The following is a 13,550-nucleotide window of genomic DNA, read 5'->3' on the forward strand; positions in this document are numbered from 1 at the left end:
GAGTGTAGTATGATAATCACAGGTAACCAGACATGTTATAAGGTACAAAAGTTTAATAAAGGTTGTAATCTAGTTTGTAAGGAAACATACATAAAGCTATAGAGAAACAATTACAAAACAAGCTAAAGTAACTGTTCAACTGTGCAGCTATTAAAGTATTTATATACCGTATCCGTTGTGAATACCATTTACTAACATAGATACTGTATTCAGCCTGACTTGTAAATAAATTTATTACTTTGTTTCAACAAGCAGCTATCTGGAGTGATTTCAGAAACACATTAAAAACACTACCAACATTGAGAAAAGTCTTTTGGGACACATTAGATTGTGGGTGTGTGGCTGTCAAAGAATAGTTGTTACCATGCTGGGGGGAAATTTGAAACCCAGAGTGCTGGCATCTAAAGAGAGTTATAGTGCAAGAGACACTTAAGAGAGTCCCAGATTCGAGTCTCACAGTAAAGAATTGGTGGGATAGTGATCATCACCTTCACATAATTGGTGGCACACCTTAAAAAGGAGTTAAAGGTTTTAAGAGGTTTTGACAGTGCCACATTGTCACCTTCACATAATTGGTGGCAGCAGTGGGATCAAAAAGATCAATTGGGCTAAGAAAGTAGTTGGATGGGTGACTGTCATCATGGCAGGCCTCCTTTACATTTCCCCCCGAATGTGTCTTCTATTTCAGTTGTTCTCTTGCTTTGATTCTCCAGATGTTTTAAGCCTCAGTTCTCAGGATGTGTAACCATTGGCCTTGCAAGTTGAAGCATGTCCAAAACATGTGGAGGACAAAGGCTGAGAACCACTGTTCCAATTGAAGCACTCTCCTTTCCTACTCTGGTTTTAAAATAAACAATGAGGAGGGAGGTCAGGGATGTTGGATCTGCCCAACCACAATGAGTGCCTGGACAGCAGGTACACTGGTCACCTGGGTATAGTCTTCTCTGCTCAGGTGAGATGTGTTTTATTTTTGGTTAAGTTATAAAACACATTCATTATTTTCCATTTGTCAGAAATGTACTGTTCATGACCCATCTGAGAGACAGTGCATAGTGGCATCTGGACTCAATGAACAAATGTTTGTTGCACGTGGAAGAGAAGTAGAGTAGATTTTCAGGGGCACTCTAGGCATGAAGCAACATTTAAGCACTGACCTCCCAGTCTTCAACTGTATTGTTTTAAAGCCATTCTTTCTTATCTTGCAATCTGCCTTAGTAGTAAGCTGAAATGTGTTATGACTGGAATTGCTTCCGGAGGGCTGCATTATTTGGAAAATTGTTTCCTCACAGAAGTAATTTTCTGACAGTAAAATTAGTAGCTCTGCTGGCCCAGTCATATTGAATTATCCATACTAACTGACAGCAAACCAGGCCCCTGATTCTCAGGTTATGTTTTCTCCATTCCATTCTTTTCTTTTTTACACATTATGCTTTATTCTTCACTTGATGTACTGGGAAACCAATGTACATTACAACAACATCTGGAAGTGAACAAACTACACATAATTTGAGGTGTTAATATTACTTCTTTCATTGTAAAAAGTAATTATACAGTACTTTGTAACTCATATTGAATACCAGCACTAACAAAAGGAAGGAGCAAACTCAAACCAAATAAAGAGTCATGCCAATAAAAATATGAAGCCTCAGTTAATACAAACTCTAGGCTGTCAGATTTTGATGTAATAATATTTTTATTATCAGGTAGATTCACATAGTTTGTTCTGTCATTGCACTGGAAGTAAATAAATTCAGAAAATCTCACGGACTTTGTTTTATGAGAGCAAAGACTTGTTAGCTTCCATGCAGATCATCTTTTCGTGTTCATCTTGAGCTGACGGACATGTTTGATTTACACTTCACAATCCTATATTAATGATATCTCACTTGTAGTTAAAGGGACATGACCGGCATCCACCTAAACAGTAATTTGTACCAGGATTCATCCTGGATTTTATATGCTTCTTTAGTTTGAGAAGTCCTTGCTGCCTACCTCCTCTAATTTGGGAGGTCCTTGCTGCCTACCAGAAGAGGTAAGAATAAAGCCTCTTCTTATTCGAGGTTTGTACAAAATACAAAGTGAAAAGCCACATTCACAAATACTTTATATCCCCCTGAGTCAAGCTGAGAGGAGGGCTCTCCTTCACAGGCTGCAATCTTATGGGCACTTATTTGGCAGCAAGGCCTAATGAGAAGAGAGAAGTTTATGTCTGAAGCCAACCCTGTCATTAGGCAGAGTGAGTTGGTTGCCTTGGGTGGCAGATGCTTGGTAGTGTGTAGACTACTTGCTGTAGACTACTTATCCCCCATCCCTATGTTGGAGGTCACTGTAGACATGTTCCAGTCCATCTGACCTGGGCCTCCAAAATATCCTGTTATCCTCTAGTGAGAGGGAGGAGCTCTCCCATAAGGACCATTGAAGGAGATACACTTTGGGGGCATCTACACTGCAGAATTAATAACAGTTTGACACTGCTTTAACTGCCATGGCTCAATGCTATGGAATTCTGGGATCTGTAGTTTTTTGAGATATTTAGTCTGCTCTATCAAACAGCTCTGGTACCACAACAAACTATAAATCCCAGGATTCCATAGGATGGAGCCAAGACAGTTAAAGAGGGGTCAGATGGCATTAATTATGCACTATGCCAGAGCCTTAATGGTCCAGTAGGCTTTTATGAGTAGAATGAAACATTAGGAGATCTATCTTGGGCAGCAAAATGTCTTGGGCTGGTCCTGTTTACATCTGAGTACAATTGCATATGATTGGGCCATTGATTTTCTAATATTGTAAAAGGAGTGGCAGTCAATTTTGTCTGGCCATTAATATTGGGGGGAGGGGTTACATACCTCTGATTGTGATTAGTGGGAAAGTGTGGCATAGAGGATAACATATATTAATGGATTTTATTTCCCCCACACCTGTGTGTTTGTGTGTGCATGCACACATATGCTTGTGTTTTCTTAGCATCTTTGATGCTAATTTTGCAAGTTGTTTGCAAATAATTTCAGGTAATTACCTTTCTGACTAGAAAGAGTCTTGGGAAGTCATGTTCAGCTAGAAATTAGGGAGGAGGAATCTTTGATTAAAAAGTGTATTTCTAACCAAAACCTGCTCTAATCCCAGCAGAAATGTGTCATCTGTTCATTTTCTCCAAGAGAAGTTTCTCTAGATTCAAATGAGGAATTAACTGGCTTTATTTCCCTTCTAATGAAGCAACTGCATATAAAATACCATTCTAGGCCCGCTTAAAAATAACAGTAAAATCTACACCAGAAGATTAATTCAGATGGTGGTTTCCTCCCCAATTTCTCTATCATACCTTTAATGATTATTATTTAATATATTTAATACATTACTAAATCTTTTTACCTTATATTGCTGTGAACTCACTTTGGCTATCTAACAAGTGGGGACTGTAAGTTTAGATTTTAATTTAGATTTATTACAGGAGTTTTTATAGTGCCTTTTAACCATATTTCCATGGCAGTTTACACAAAAGAATCAAACCTTTAAAAGCAAATACAAAACAGCTGATAATAAATGTGATAGTTTCTTATTGTTACTTTAGCAATTTGCCACTGTAAGCCTATACATTGTGCTGGAGTTAAAGCAAGGATTACATTTCTGTGTTGTGGATGAATGGAAGGACACTTGACTATCCAAGTAGATACTCAGAACTTTCTGCTTTGAATAAATTACGGTTTACATCCATTTTCAAAATATCTCTTTCAGAATCATGATTGTATTTCATTTTGCAGCCATGAGATTAGTGCCAACCTTCCCAGAATACATATTTTTAAAGTTCATGATGCATTTCAAGAATTTTCAAGTGTAACTATTGATTTCATTTCAAACTTCCAAATTGTTAGATAGAATGTTGCTTATAACTCACTCAAGAAAAAATTAAAATGGCCTTGCTTCTAATTCAGTCAAGTAAGAATTACCTTTGATAAAGAGAAATTCTCAAAATATGATGAGAACTAAAAACATTGCTACACCTGTCTGTGTAAGATTTCTGGGAAGGGCTATTCATCCTATTTTTCTGGCCAGGAAAAGAGCAATTCAAAAGATTCAAGGACCAGAAAACCAGACTGGATGGCCACATTATTTGTCCTGGAACACTGCAAACTCTTGCCTCTTCACCCAACAGCATGATTTCTTCTTTCCCCAGTTAGTAAGATACCAAAACTAGAATTTGTTTCCTTTGGTCTTAAAAATGGCTGCTAGTTATGCAAAGAAGAGACTGTGTGTGTGTGTGTGTGTGTGTGTGTGTGTGTGAGAGAGAGAGAGAGAGAGAGAGAGAGAGAGATCAGTTCCATCCAGGTGCATACCTCATGTGAATCTGCAAAAAATTCAAGGATTAGACCACCAGCAATGCATGACCCAGCCTTTACAATCCATTCTGCTAACACACTGCCAATTAAAAAATGTCCATACATGTTAGGTTAATCATCTTGAGCTCAAGAGAACAATGGGATTAAAACAGTTGTGCTGTCTAAACCAACCATTAATTACAGAGATTGCATGTATTCTTCTCCTGGTTTTGCTTGCATTGTCATACAGTTTAATTGGCCAGTTTTATACACACCACGTCATCTATTATCTTGCCCTGTGAAGAACACCATTTGGGGTGGGCACACCTTTTCTCTTGGAATCATGCAAGTATGCCCTTGTTCAGTTTGAATAACAATTATAGCACAGAAATGCCAAATTCTAAGAGTCCAGACCGCTTTGCTACCCCTCTGGGAAAGCCAATGACACTTTTCAAATCTTGTGGGCCTATTATGAAATGAGGTGTCTCCAGATAAACCCTGCCTTGACGTTGTTGTTAACTGCAATCGAGTTGAATTCAACTCATGGTGACCCTGTGAATGAGACATCTCCAAAACTCGGTACCCTCCACCGCTCTGCTCAAGTTTTGCAGATTCATATCAGTGTTCTCCCCAATTGAGTACAGGCATCTGGTATGCGATCTACTTCTCTTTCTGCTGCCTTCCACCTTCCCTAGCATTGTCTTTTTTTTTTAATGAGCCATGCCTTCTCATGACATGACTAAAGTATGACAACCCATCAGCCCTTGCTAGGGGGACAATTGTGCCTCCTTCAGAAAGCAGTTCTATAACCTAGGAACAGCCATCAAGAAGGCTATCTGTTACTTCCTCACCAGACAAGCCTGGAGGGTAGTGGTACAAAGAGAAAGCCTACTTCAGAAGATTATGATAGGCAGGCTCATATGGGGAGATACAGGCTTTAGCATAGTCTAATCTAATTTATACAGGGCTTTATAGGTCATGACCAGCACTTTGAATTGCTAGGGAGTGCCCTATTGCTATGGAAGAACTTACTAGTACAAACTAAGTTCAGAAGTTGGGTTGAGGAGGTATTGTGCAGGAGAACGACTTCATCTATCTTTGCTCTGAACAACTTCTCTCAGAAGCATCCATATAAAATTATTTTGTAAATCACATCATGTTGCATTGTGTTCCTGTCAAATGCATTCTTTTTTAAAGAAAGATTGTCAGCTACCCTGGCTTGACTGTGCATGTTGAGTCTAGAGCCCTTTAAAAAGAACTTTGAGAGTCTGAATTTCAATTGTGTTTTTCACCTTTAATAGTTTTTAGTGTTTTGTATTTTTGTTGCTATTGTTTTGCTTGAGGAGCCACTCAGGAAACTGTTATAGTGACTAAACACTTTTAGTAAATGTATAAATAAAACACACCTTCATGGAGAACAGTGGGACAGTAAAGTGCCATTTTCAATTGCAGCCTTGTTTTGATTTGTTTCAGGTTAACGGGATGCCAGTAGGCGACATGGTGAAGCCACTGCTGGGTCATCAGAATGGAGGAAGTGACACAAGCCTTGTCCCAGGTGCCAGTAACAAAACAATTGGGATTCTGGGAAGTGGCGACTTTGCACGCTCTTTGTCTATGCGTCTGGTGTGTTCAGGTTTCAAAGTGGTGGTTGGAAGCCGGAACCCCAAGCGTAATGCCAACCTCTTCCCTTCAGCTGCTGAAGTAACGTTCCAGGCAGATGCTATAAAGAAGGCAGATATTATTTTTGTGGCAGTTTTCAGAGAACATTACACCACACTCTGCGACCTCAGTGATGAGCTGTCTGGCAAAATATTGGTTGATGTTAGCAACAATGCTGAAATAAACCACCACAAAGAATCCAATGCTGAATACTTGGCATCACTTTTCCCAGCATGCACTATTGTCAAAGGATTTAATGTCATCTCAGCATGGACATTACAGTCAGGCCCCAGGGATGGCAATAAACAGGTAATGTTCTTTTACTTTTATCCATTGTATGTAGGCATCACCATAGACTCCAAAAAGAAGGGAAGGCAGGAGGGAAGAACATACCCAAAATACTGTGATAATACTCCCCCCCCCCAATATCTATGATCATGAGCTCTATCTTGTGTATGTCTTTAAATAGTTTGTTGTGTCTTTCACACAAAACACAACCTGGTGCCTTGCACACATTTTGATACCTTAAGACTTTCAGCCTTCTTGACAAAAAGCTACATTCTGAGCTTCGTAACTGCAATAACTATAGCCTAAATCAAGGAAGGGAATCATGTGACCCCCCCCCCAAAAAAAAATCTTGCTGCACTGCAACTCCCAGCAGCCCTAGCTTATGTAGTCAAAAGTAAGGAGTTGCTGAGAGTTAAAGTCAAGCATCATCTGGGAGGCTACATGATTCCCACCCTAGCTATTCTCGACTAGACCCATTGAAGCAATTGCCGAATGGTAAATCAGTGTTTATTATTAACTGATAAAACAGACAGGGTTTGCCTATTACCAGTTACCAAAATTTAAACAGGAAATTAAACATGGCTGTCTGCAAAATTTGGGGATAAGGTGACAGCAGCTCTCCCTGCCCCTCTTCCACCATTCCGGCTGCAAAAGTAAGTAGGGCACTTCAAGAAGCCAGATATCTGCAGAGGCTTCCTCCTTCAACTGCACAGGCTAGAAGGACAACATAGCACCTCAACCGATAGACCAAGAAGGTGTGCCTCTGTACCTGCACTTTCTCCCCCTTTGCCCAGCCCTTTGGATAGCAACACTTAATCTGTGCTTATGTGCTGATATGCCAGTGGCTCTCACCAAAAATAACATTCATGTCAATTCCATTGATTTCAGTGGGTCTTCTCTAGCTGAGACTGATAGATGTAGGCCCATGGCTTGTATATAGATTTAGTTAGAGAAACCAATTAAAACTCATACAATTTATGATATTTTTAAATCAAGTGAGGGCCTTTGCCAAAAAGCCTTGTAAAGTGGTTATGACAGTTCTCTGGCTCATGTCCTAAAGTTGACCCTAATGTTGCCTCGGAGGGTGGAGGGCTCTCCATCTCTGGAGGTCTTTAAACAGATGTTTGATGAGCATCTTTCTTGAGTACTTTAATTGTACATTCCTGCATGGCAGACGGTTGGATTAGGTGACCCTCGTGATCCCTTTCAAATTGAAGATGCTGTAATTATCCGATTCTATTCAGGAAGAAGGCCCAGTTAACTGCATAGGAGCAGGCAGTGACAAGGATGCACACACTTAGGAATCTTCTGCTACCACATCCCCAGGCATGTGACTACTTGCTAGCATAGTTCTGCATTACCCAGATTCCTTCAGCTGTACCCCTTTCCTGCACACCTGGTTTCCGTTTGCCAGTCCTTCACCGTCTCTCTCTTTGCCTCAGGTCTTCATTTGCTGTGACAACCAAGAAGCCAAACATGCCATTGGGGAAATTGCTCACACACTGGGATTCACCCCCGTGGACATGGGTGCCTTGATTTCAGCCCGTGAGATTGAAAACATCCCCCTCCATCTCCTCCCTGCTTGGAAGATCCCTGTCTTTTTGGCTGTGGGGCTCTTTCTCTGCTTCTACACCTACAACTTCATCCGGCAGGTTTTACATCCTTACATCCAGGACAAAAAAAACAAGTTCTACAAGATCCCTGTGGAGGTCGTCAACACCACTCTGCCTTGTGTCGCCTACGTCATGCTGTCACTTGTCTACTTGCCTGGTGTGCTGGCAGCTGCCTTTCAGCTGTACCACTGCACAAAGTACAAGCGTTTCCCAGACTGGCTCGACCAGTGGCTGCAGCACAGGAAGCAGATAGGCCTCCTGAGCTTTTTCTGTGCAGCTTTGCATGCTGTGTACAGCTTATGCTTACCCATGCGGCGGTCCCATCGATACCTGCTGCTCAGTGAGGCCGTCAAGCAGGTACTGTGCACCTAGTTCTTTGGAATGCTGACGTGTTTTCTTGTTATGTATCTATTCTATTATGTATATCACTGTATCCAGTGGCATCTCTAGGCTTGGCATCACACAGTGCGGTAACTCATGGTGTCACCCCCTACATTATCGCTCTCCCATACCATACCATACCATACCATACCATACCATACCATACCATACCATACCATACCATACCATACAGAATCCTTTGTAATATTTTCTGTACTAACATTATTCATAAATCATAATTCCCATATACAGTGGACCCTTGTTACACTCTGGGGTTTGGTTCCAAGATCCCCCGTGCGTAACAAAATCCATGTATGCTCAAGTCCCATTAAATATAATGACATAGCAAAATGGTGTCCCTTATAAAAAATGGAAGATCAAGGTAAATTGATCAAGGTAAATTTATACTTTTTTGAACATTTTCAAACCGTGGCTGCTTGAATCCATGTATAAAAAGTCTGTGTATAAGAAGGGCCGACTGTATCACTTAATGTAATGGCAATCCTACATCTTTAAATTACAATATCATACACACAGCCTAAATGTATTTACATGTACATAGTTCAATGTGGTTAAAGTGAAAAAATTAAAAAGAATTTTAAAAATTTAAAAATTCTCTTTTCTCCTCCCACTGAGCCTCACCCCACTTATTTTCAGCCACACTCTATAGCACTTTAAAGGAGTGCAGATGAACGTCATAGTCCATTCCTGCCCAAAGGCAGATGTTTGGGGAGCATGGTGTCACCCCGCTTAGGGTGTCACTTGGTGTGCCCTGCACCTTCTAGTGATGCCCCTGATAATATCCACAATTTCCCAGATGCCAAGGAATACCAGGTGCTGTAAGCTGTATTTCAGAGTAAGGAACAGGCAAACTCACCTATGAGTATTCCTTGCCTTAAGAAACACTATGAAATTCATGAGCTCACCATAAACTGACAGGCTACTTGAAGGTACATCCACACACCAGCACTATAAGGACCATGCTTCCTGTCCCTGAAATAAGGGACATCTGGCAACTCTACTCCCACTCCAATATCCTAACTACTACACCTATATAGCCATTTCTTGTTTCTTAGAAACGTTCAGCCATTGGGTAGATTTATTTCTACACACACGACACAGAGGTTCTGCTGCTGAAGTCAGTGAAGCTTCTGCATAATCAGTTTTAGAATCGCAGGATAAGAAGTGGTATTGAAAATGGGATACAGTGATGAGTTGCAGTTATCATTTTGTTACCCCTGCAGTATTGGTCCAAACTCTGTTGGTAGATGAAACTAAAATAAACCCATTGAATCAATGGGATTGTTCATAAGTGTTCATCAAACATTCAACAGTTGATGCAGTGGGTCTGTTTTAGTTGAGACTAACCAATGCAGTCAGACCTCCTTATCCATGGATTCAACCTGCCATTATTATTATTATTATTATTATTATTAAGCTTTATTTATATAGAGCTGTAAATTTACACAGCACTGTACATAAAATCTTTTAATTAGACGGTTCCCTGCCTTCAGGCTTACATTCTAAGAAGACACGACACAAAAGGAGAATGGAATGGTGGGGGGAGAAGAGGATCATGAATTGAAAATATTCAAAATAGTTAAAATTCCAGAAAGCAAGCCTTCATTTTGCCATTTCATATAAGGGACACCGTTTTACTATGCCATTATATTTAATGGGACTTGAGCACCCATGGATATTGGTATCCACAGAGGATCCTGGAACCTAACCCCAGTGGATATCAAGAGCCCACTGTAGGATATAAAGCATTGTCTCTTAACTGGCTGTCAGATCATATTTGTTACAAGAGGCAAAGTATTTGTATTTGGTAAAAGAGGCAAAACAGGATCTTAATTCTATCTGTTTCTCTTCTGTGACTCTTGTAAATAAGTCCCAGCCAAGTCTCTGCCTATTTCTTTCTTTCATTGCCCTTTTTTTCTTTTTCCCAAGTGGCATCCTTGCTTCACAAATCACATCGATTTAATAGAATAAATGGATTGGGCCTAAGTGTCAGGCTCTGTAATATAGTACAAATCCCATTTCTTTTTTTCCATTAGCCTGAAACACGTCTCTCCTAAATGCACTTAAACCAAATCCCATTAAGACTCCCAGCAGCCAAGTATCCAGAGATCTATGCTTGTGGTCATAGTCTGTAACTGGAGATGACTCTCCATGTTAATTGCCGCCTTCGGTGACGAAGCAGGGCCTGAGCTGGCAAGGACCCAAGTTCTTTGAAAGTGCCCCAGAGGTCAGTGAGAACAACATGGGTGTCCTCTCATGGCCAGGCTCTAAGCCACATTTAGTGATTCCCGGGCATTTGACTATAGGGTGGGGGCACAGAATGATCTTTATCTCAAATCCAGTTGTCATTCTTTTTCAATTCCAGCTGTCAGCTTCTCTCAGACAGACAAATATGAAGTCAGTTATTCAGTCATAGGCATCAAATGGCATGGAGGAGCAATTTTGCTTCCTAAGAGCAGCAAATGGCACCCCTTCTTGCCTCCACATACATTAAGGTGCAGAGTCTGTAAAGCAGAAGTGGGCAACTGCAGAAGGGCACATTGCCATCATCTCTCAGAGCCCTAGTTTTATGGGGGGGGGGGAGGCAGAAAAGGAATAAAGAATACAACTGTGAATACTTTTGAAAACCATTTAAAACATGAATGTAAAAATATTTTTAAAGTTTAAAAACAGCATCCAGTTACAAAGGGATACAACAGTCTTTCTTTAGAAAGAGTCAGTTTTCAAAAGCCTGTCAGAATAAAGAAGTCTGTGCCTGCCAGTGGAAATGTACCTTTTTCTGAGTTCTCTGGGGCCATCTGTAACTGATTATAGCATATGTAATCACATTATATCCCAATACAATTTTAGCCACAATACTAACAAAAATGTATTAAATTTGACACACTTGCACTGTCCCAAAGTTTCTCTGCATCTGATGAGGTGTCAGACTTGATTGCAGGACTCTTCTACATGTGCTGCTCAGTAGTATTGCAACATGAGGTACAACCTTAAAGCTCTAAATAAAAAACCCAAAATAGATAGAAATACTATAGAGAAGTTACACATTTACACTTTTGTTCCCCCTCCCCCAAAATATATAAATGAACATTCCAGTACCTTATTTAAAAAGGATGTACGTCTTAGCCTGAGGCAACCTCTGCTCCTCTTCAGCACTAGCTCTTTCTCTCTTTCTGAACTCAGCTTGTAAATACAAAGCCTTTAGGGTTTCCTCACCTACTGGGTCAAGCCAATAATTCATAAGAGTTACAGGACAAAAGAAGGGATTTCTATAGCGTGAATTCTGACATTTGCTCCCCTCTGCTGATAGCCAAATTCTGCTGTCTGAGGGAGCTCTCTCAATCTGCATAAACAAACTTTGAAGGAACTAAGGCCATCAGTACACACTATGGGCCACATCAGTCCAAATGTAAGCAACAAATAATTAAAAATCTAAACAATGGAGTCTATATCTGGTTTTACTGGGGTCAGGTTTTTGGATGTGCCCCGTTTAATTATAGAGCTGCTACTCCTGAAGCAGAAAATGACTATCATTGAAAACAGGTCTCCTTGTTGTTCTTGTGCCTCCAAGCTGATCCCAGTTTATGGCAACCCTATCCTAGACTTTTCTTGACAAGATTTATTTGGAGATGGTTTTCCAGTTGCCACTGCCTTCCTTTCAGGCCCATAGATTGTGACTTGCCCAAGTTCACCAAATAGTTTTCTTTCTATGACAGAGCTGGGATTCAACCTTTGGTCTGCTCAAGTTCTAATCCAACATTCAAATTACTACACCATGCTGGTTCCCCAAATGGGTAGGGGCTGTAAAAAGTCTTACACAGCCTGCAGCCACACTACTTACTCTGGCTGAAAGGTAGGGCCAGCCTTGCAGTTAGAACATGAGCCTACAATTCCACATGAGAAGTGACCCTTGTTTAAACTCCATGTATGCCTAGAAAGGAAAATAATTCAACCACAGAGAAGTGCTAGCTCAGCACTCAGTGGCTTAGACAGTTATAAAGACTGGACAAGGCTGAATCTTGAGTTCAGCTCCTTTAGTAGCTCTCCATGGGTAATTATTCTCTTACAAACTCTAATAATCTGAAGCAGTGTTTCCCAAACGTTGGTCCTCCAGATGTTTTGGACTTCAGCTCCCAGAATTCCTGACTGCTGGCCATGGTGGCTAGGGCTTCTGAGAGCTGAAGTCCAAAACCTGGAAGACCAGAGTTTGAGAATCAGTGATCTAAAGGAATACAAGCACACATTGCATTTGAAACACAACGTCTCCAGGAAGTACACGTTGCTTTTGAAACACATAACCTCTCCAGGAAGCACACTGTAGCTGAAGGAAAGAATTGCTTTCAGCCAAACATAAAACCAAAAACAAAACTAAAACCAAAAAAACAACAACCATGCAGCCTAATGTCAAAGATAGTAATTGAATACAGAGGAAAATTTACTTTGGAAGGCAGAGGAAAGAGAGCAAATGTAAAAGAGTGTGCTGTAGATAAACAATAGTGTGTAGTCAATGGCACAGCCTAATAGCATAAATTGGAGTGGAAGTCACCCATATGCTGGATTATACTGCTTAATCATTAACGTCTCTGGCAAATAATTACCAGGCAACTGTGTTCAGGATGTTTCAAGTCCACATGGTATAAGGAGAGGAAAATATGCATCTTCAGCTCTCTTGGTTTATTGTTGATGTTTTTGCCATTGTTCCCACCCTCAGGTGGAGAGGAAAACCGATGCCTGGGTAGAGGAGGAAGTCTGGAGAATGGAGGTCTACATCTCCTTTGGCATCATGGCCCTTGGCTTACTCTCCTTACTTGCCATAACGTCTCTTCCTTCCATCTCCAACTCTCTCAACTGGAGGGAATTCAGTTTTATTCAGGTAAATTTGGGGGACAGTCCTCAAGCCATTTTCTCCGGGCCAAACCAGGCACAGCAGGGTACCTATTCACATCTCTGTTTTATCAATACTGTTATCAGTGAAAGGAATACTCAGCTCTTCTCCCTTGCAATTGCCGCAGTCACCATTTTCTCTCCTGTCTCCAGTCCTGAACCAGGAGGAAAAAAGAGTCCCAGAACAGATCTGAGAGGAAATGAGGTTTCAGCAGCCCTTGTCCCACCCACTGCTTATTCCTAAAACAAGAATGGCACCCTCCCCTTTATATGTGGAAAGGAATATGCCCACACTGTTCTGTCTAGTTGGGCTCCCAGATATACCCCAGGGTAACTTCTATTACTTAGTCTACATCTGTACTATAGAAATAATGCAGTTTGACACTGC

The 13,550-nt window shown here is 40.8% G+C and overlaps 2 protein-coding genes across 4 annotated transcripts in view; one reads left to right on the plus strand and one right to left on the minus strand.

Moving 5' to 3' along the window:
* STEAP3 (STEAP3 metalloreductase) overlaps window positions 1–13,550 on the plus strand; it is a 48,092-nt gene that overhangs the window by 20,277 nt on the left and 14,265 nt on the right. For both annotated transcript variants that reach the window (XM_089520174.1, XM_089520173.1), the window contains 3 exons: window positions 5,790–6,284; window positions 7,706–8,233; window positions 12,990–13,151. In XM_089520174.1, coding sequence (XP_089376300.1) covers window positions 5,799–6,284; window positions 7,706–8,233; window positions 12,990–13,151 — 1,176 coding nt within the window. In that variant the 5' untranslated portion in view covers window positions 5,790–5,798. The remainder of the gene's footprint in view (window positions 1–5,789; window positions 6,285–7,705; window positions 8,234–12,989; window positions 13,152–13,550) is intronic.
* Window positions 3,301–13,550, minus strand: part of CUNH2orf76 (chromosome unknown C2orf76 homolog) — a 47,795-nt gene continuing 37,545 nt past the window's right edge. Inside the window, exons 11-13 of one of the 2 annotated variants that reach the window (XM_089520179.1) lie at window positions 11,378–11,497; window positions 11,166–11,276; window positions 3,301–6,036 (exon numbers count right to left, since the gene is read on the minus strand). The gene's annotated coding sequence lies outside the window, so the exon portion shown is untranslated. The remainder of the gene's footprint in view (window positions 6,037–11,165; window positions 11,277–11,377; window positions 11,498–13,550) is intronic. The other variant, XM_089520178.1, reaches the window with a different exon arrangement.

This window comes from Sceloporus occidentalis, unplaced genomic scaffold (genome assembly GCF_023333645.1).
Source record: "Sceloporus occidentalis isolate IW3139 unplaced genomic scaffold, rSceOcc1.0.p SCAF_4, whole genome shotgun sequence".
In the NCBI taxonomy this organism is placed as follows: domain Eukaryota; kingdom Metazoa; phylum Chordata; class Lepidosauria; order Squamata; family Phrynosomatidae; genus Sceloporus; species Sceloporus occidentalis.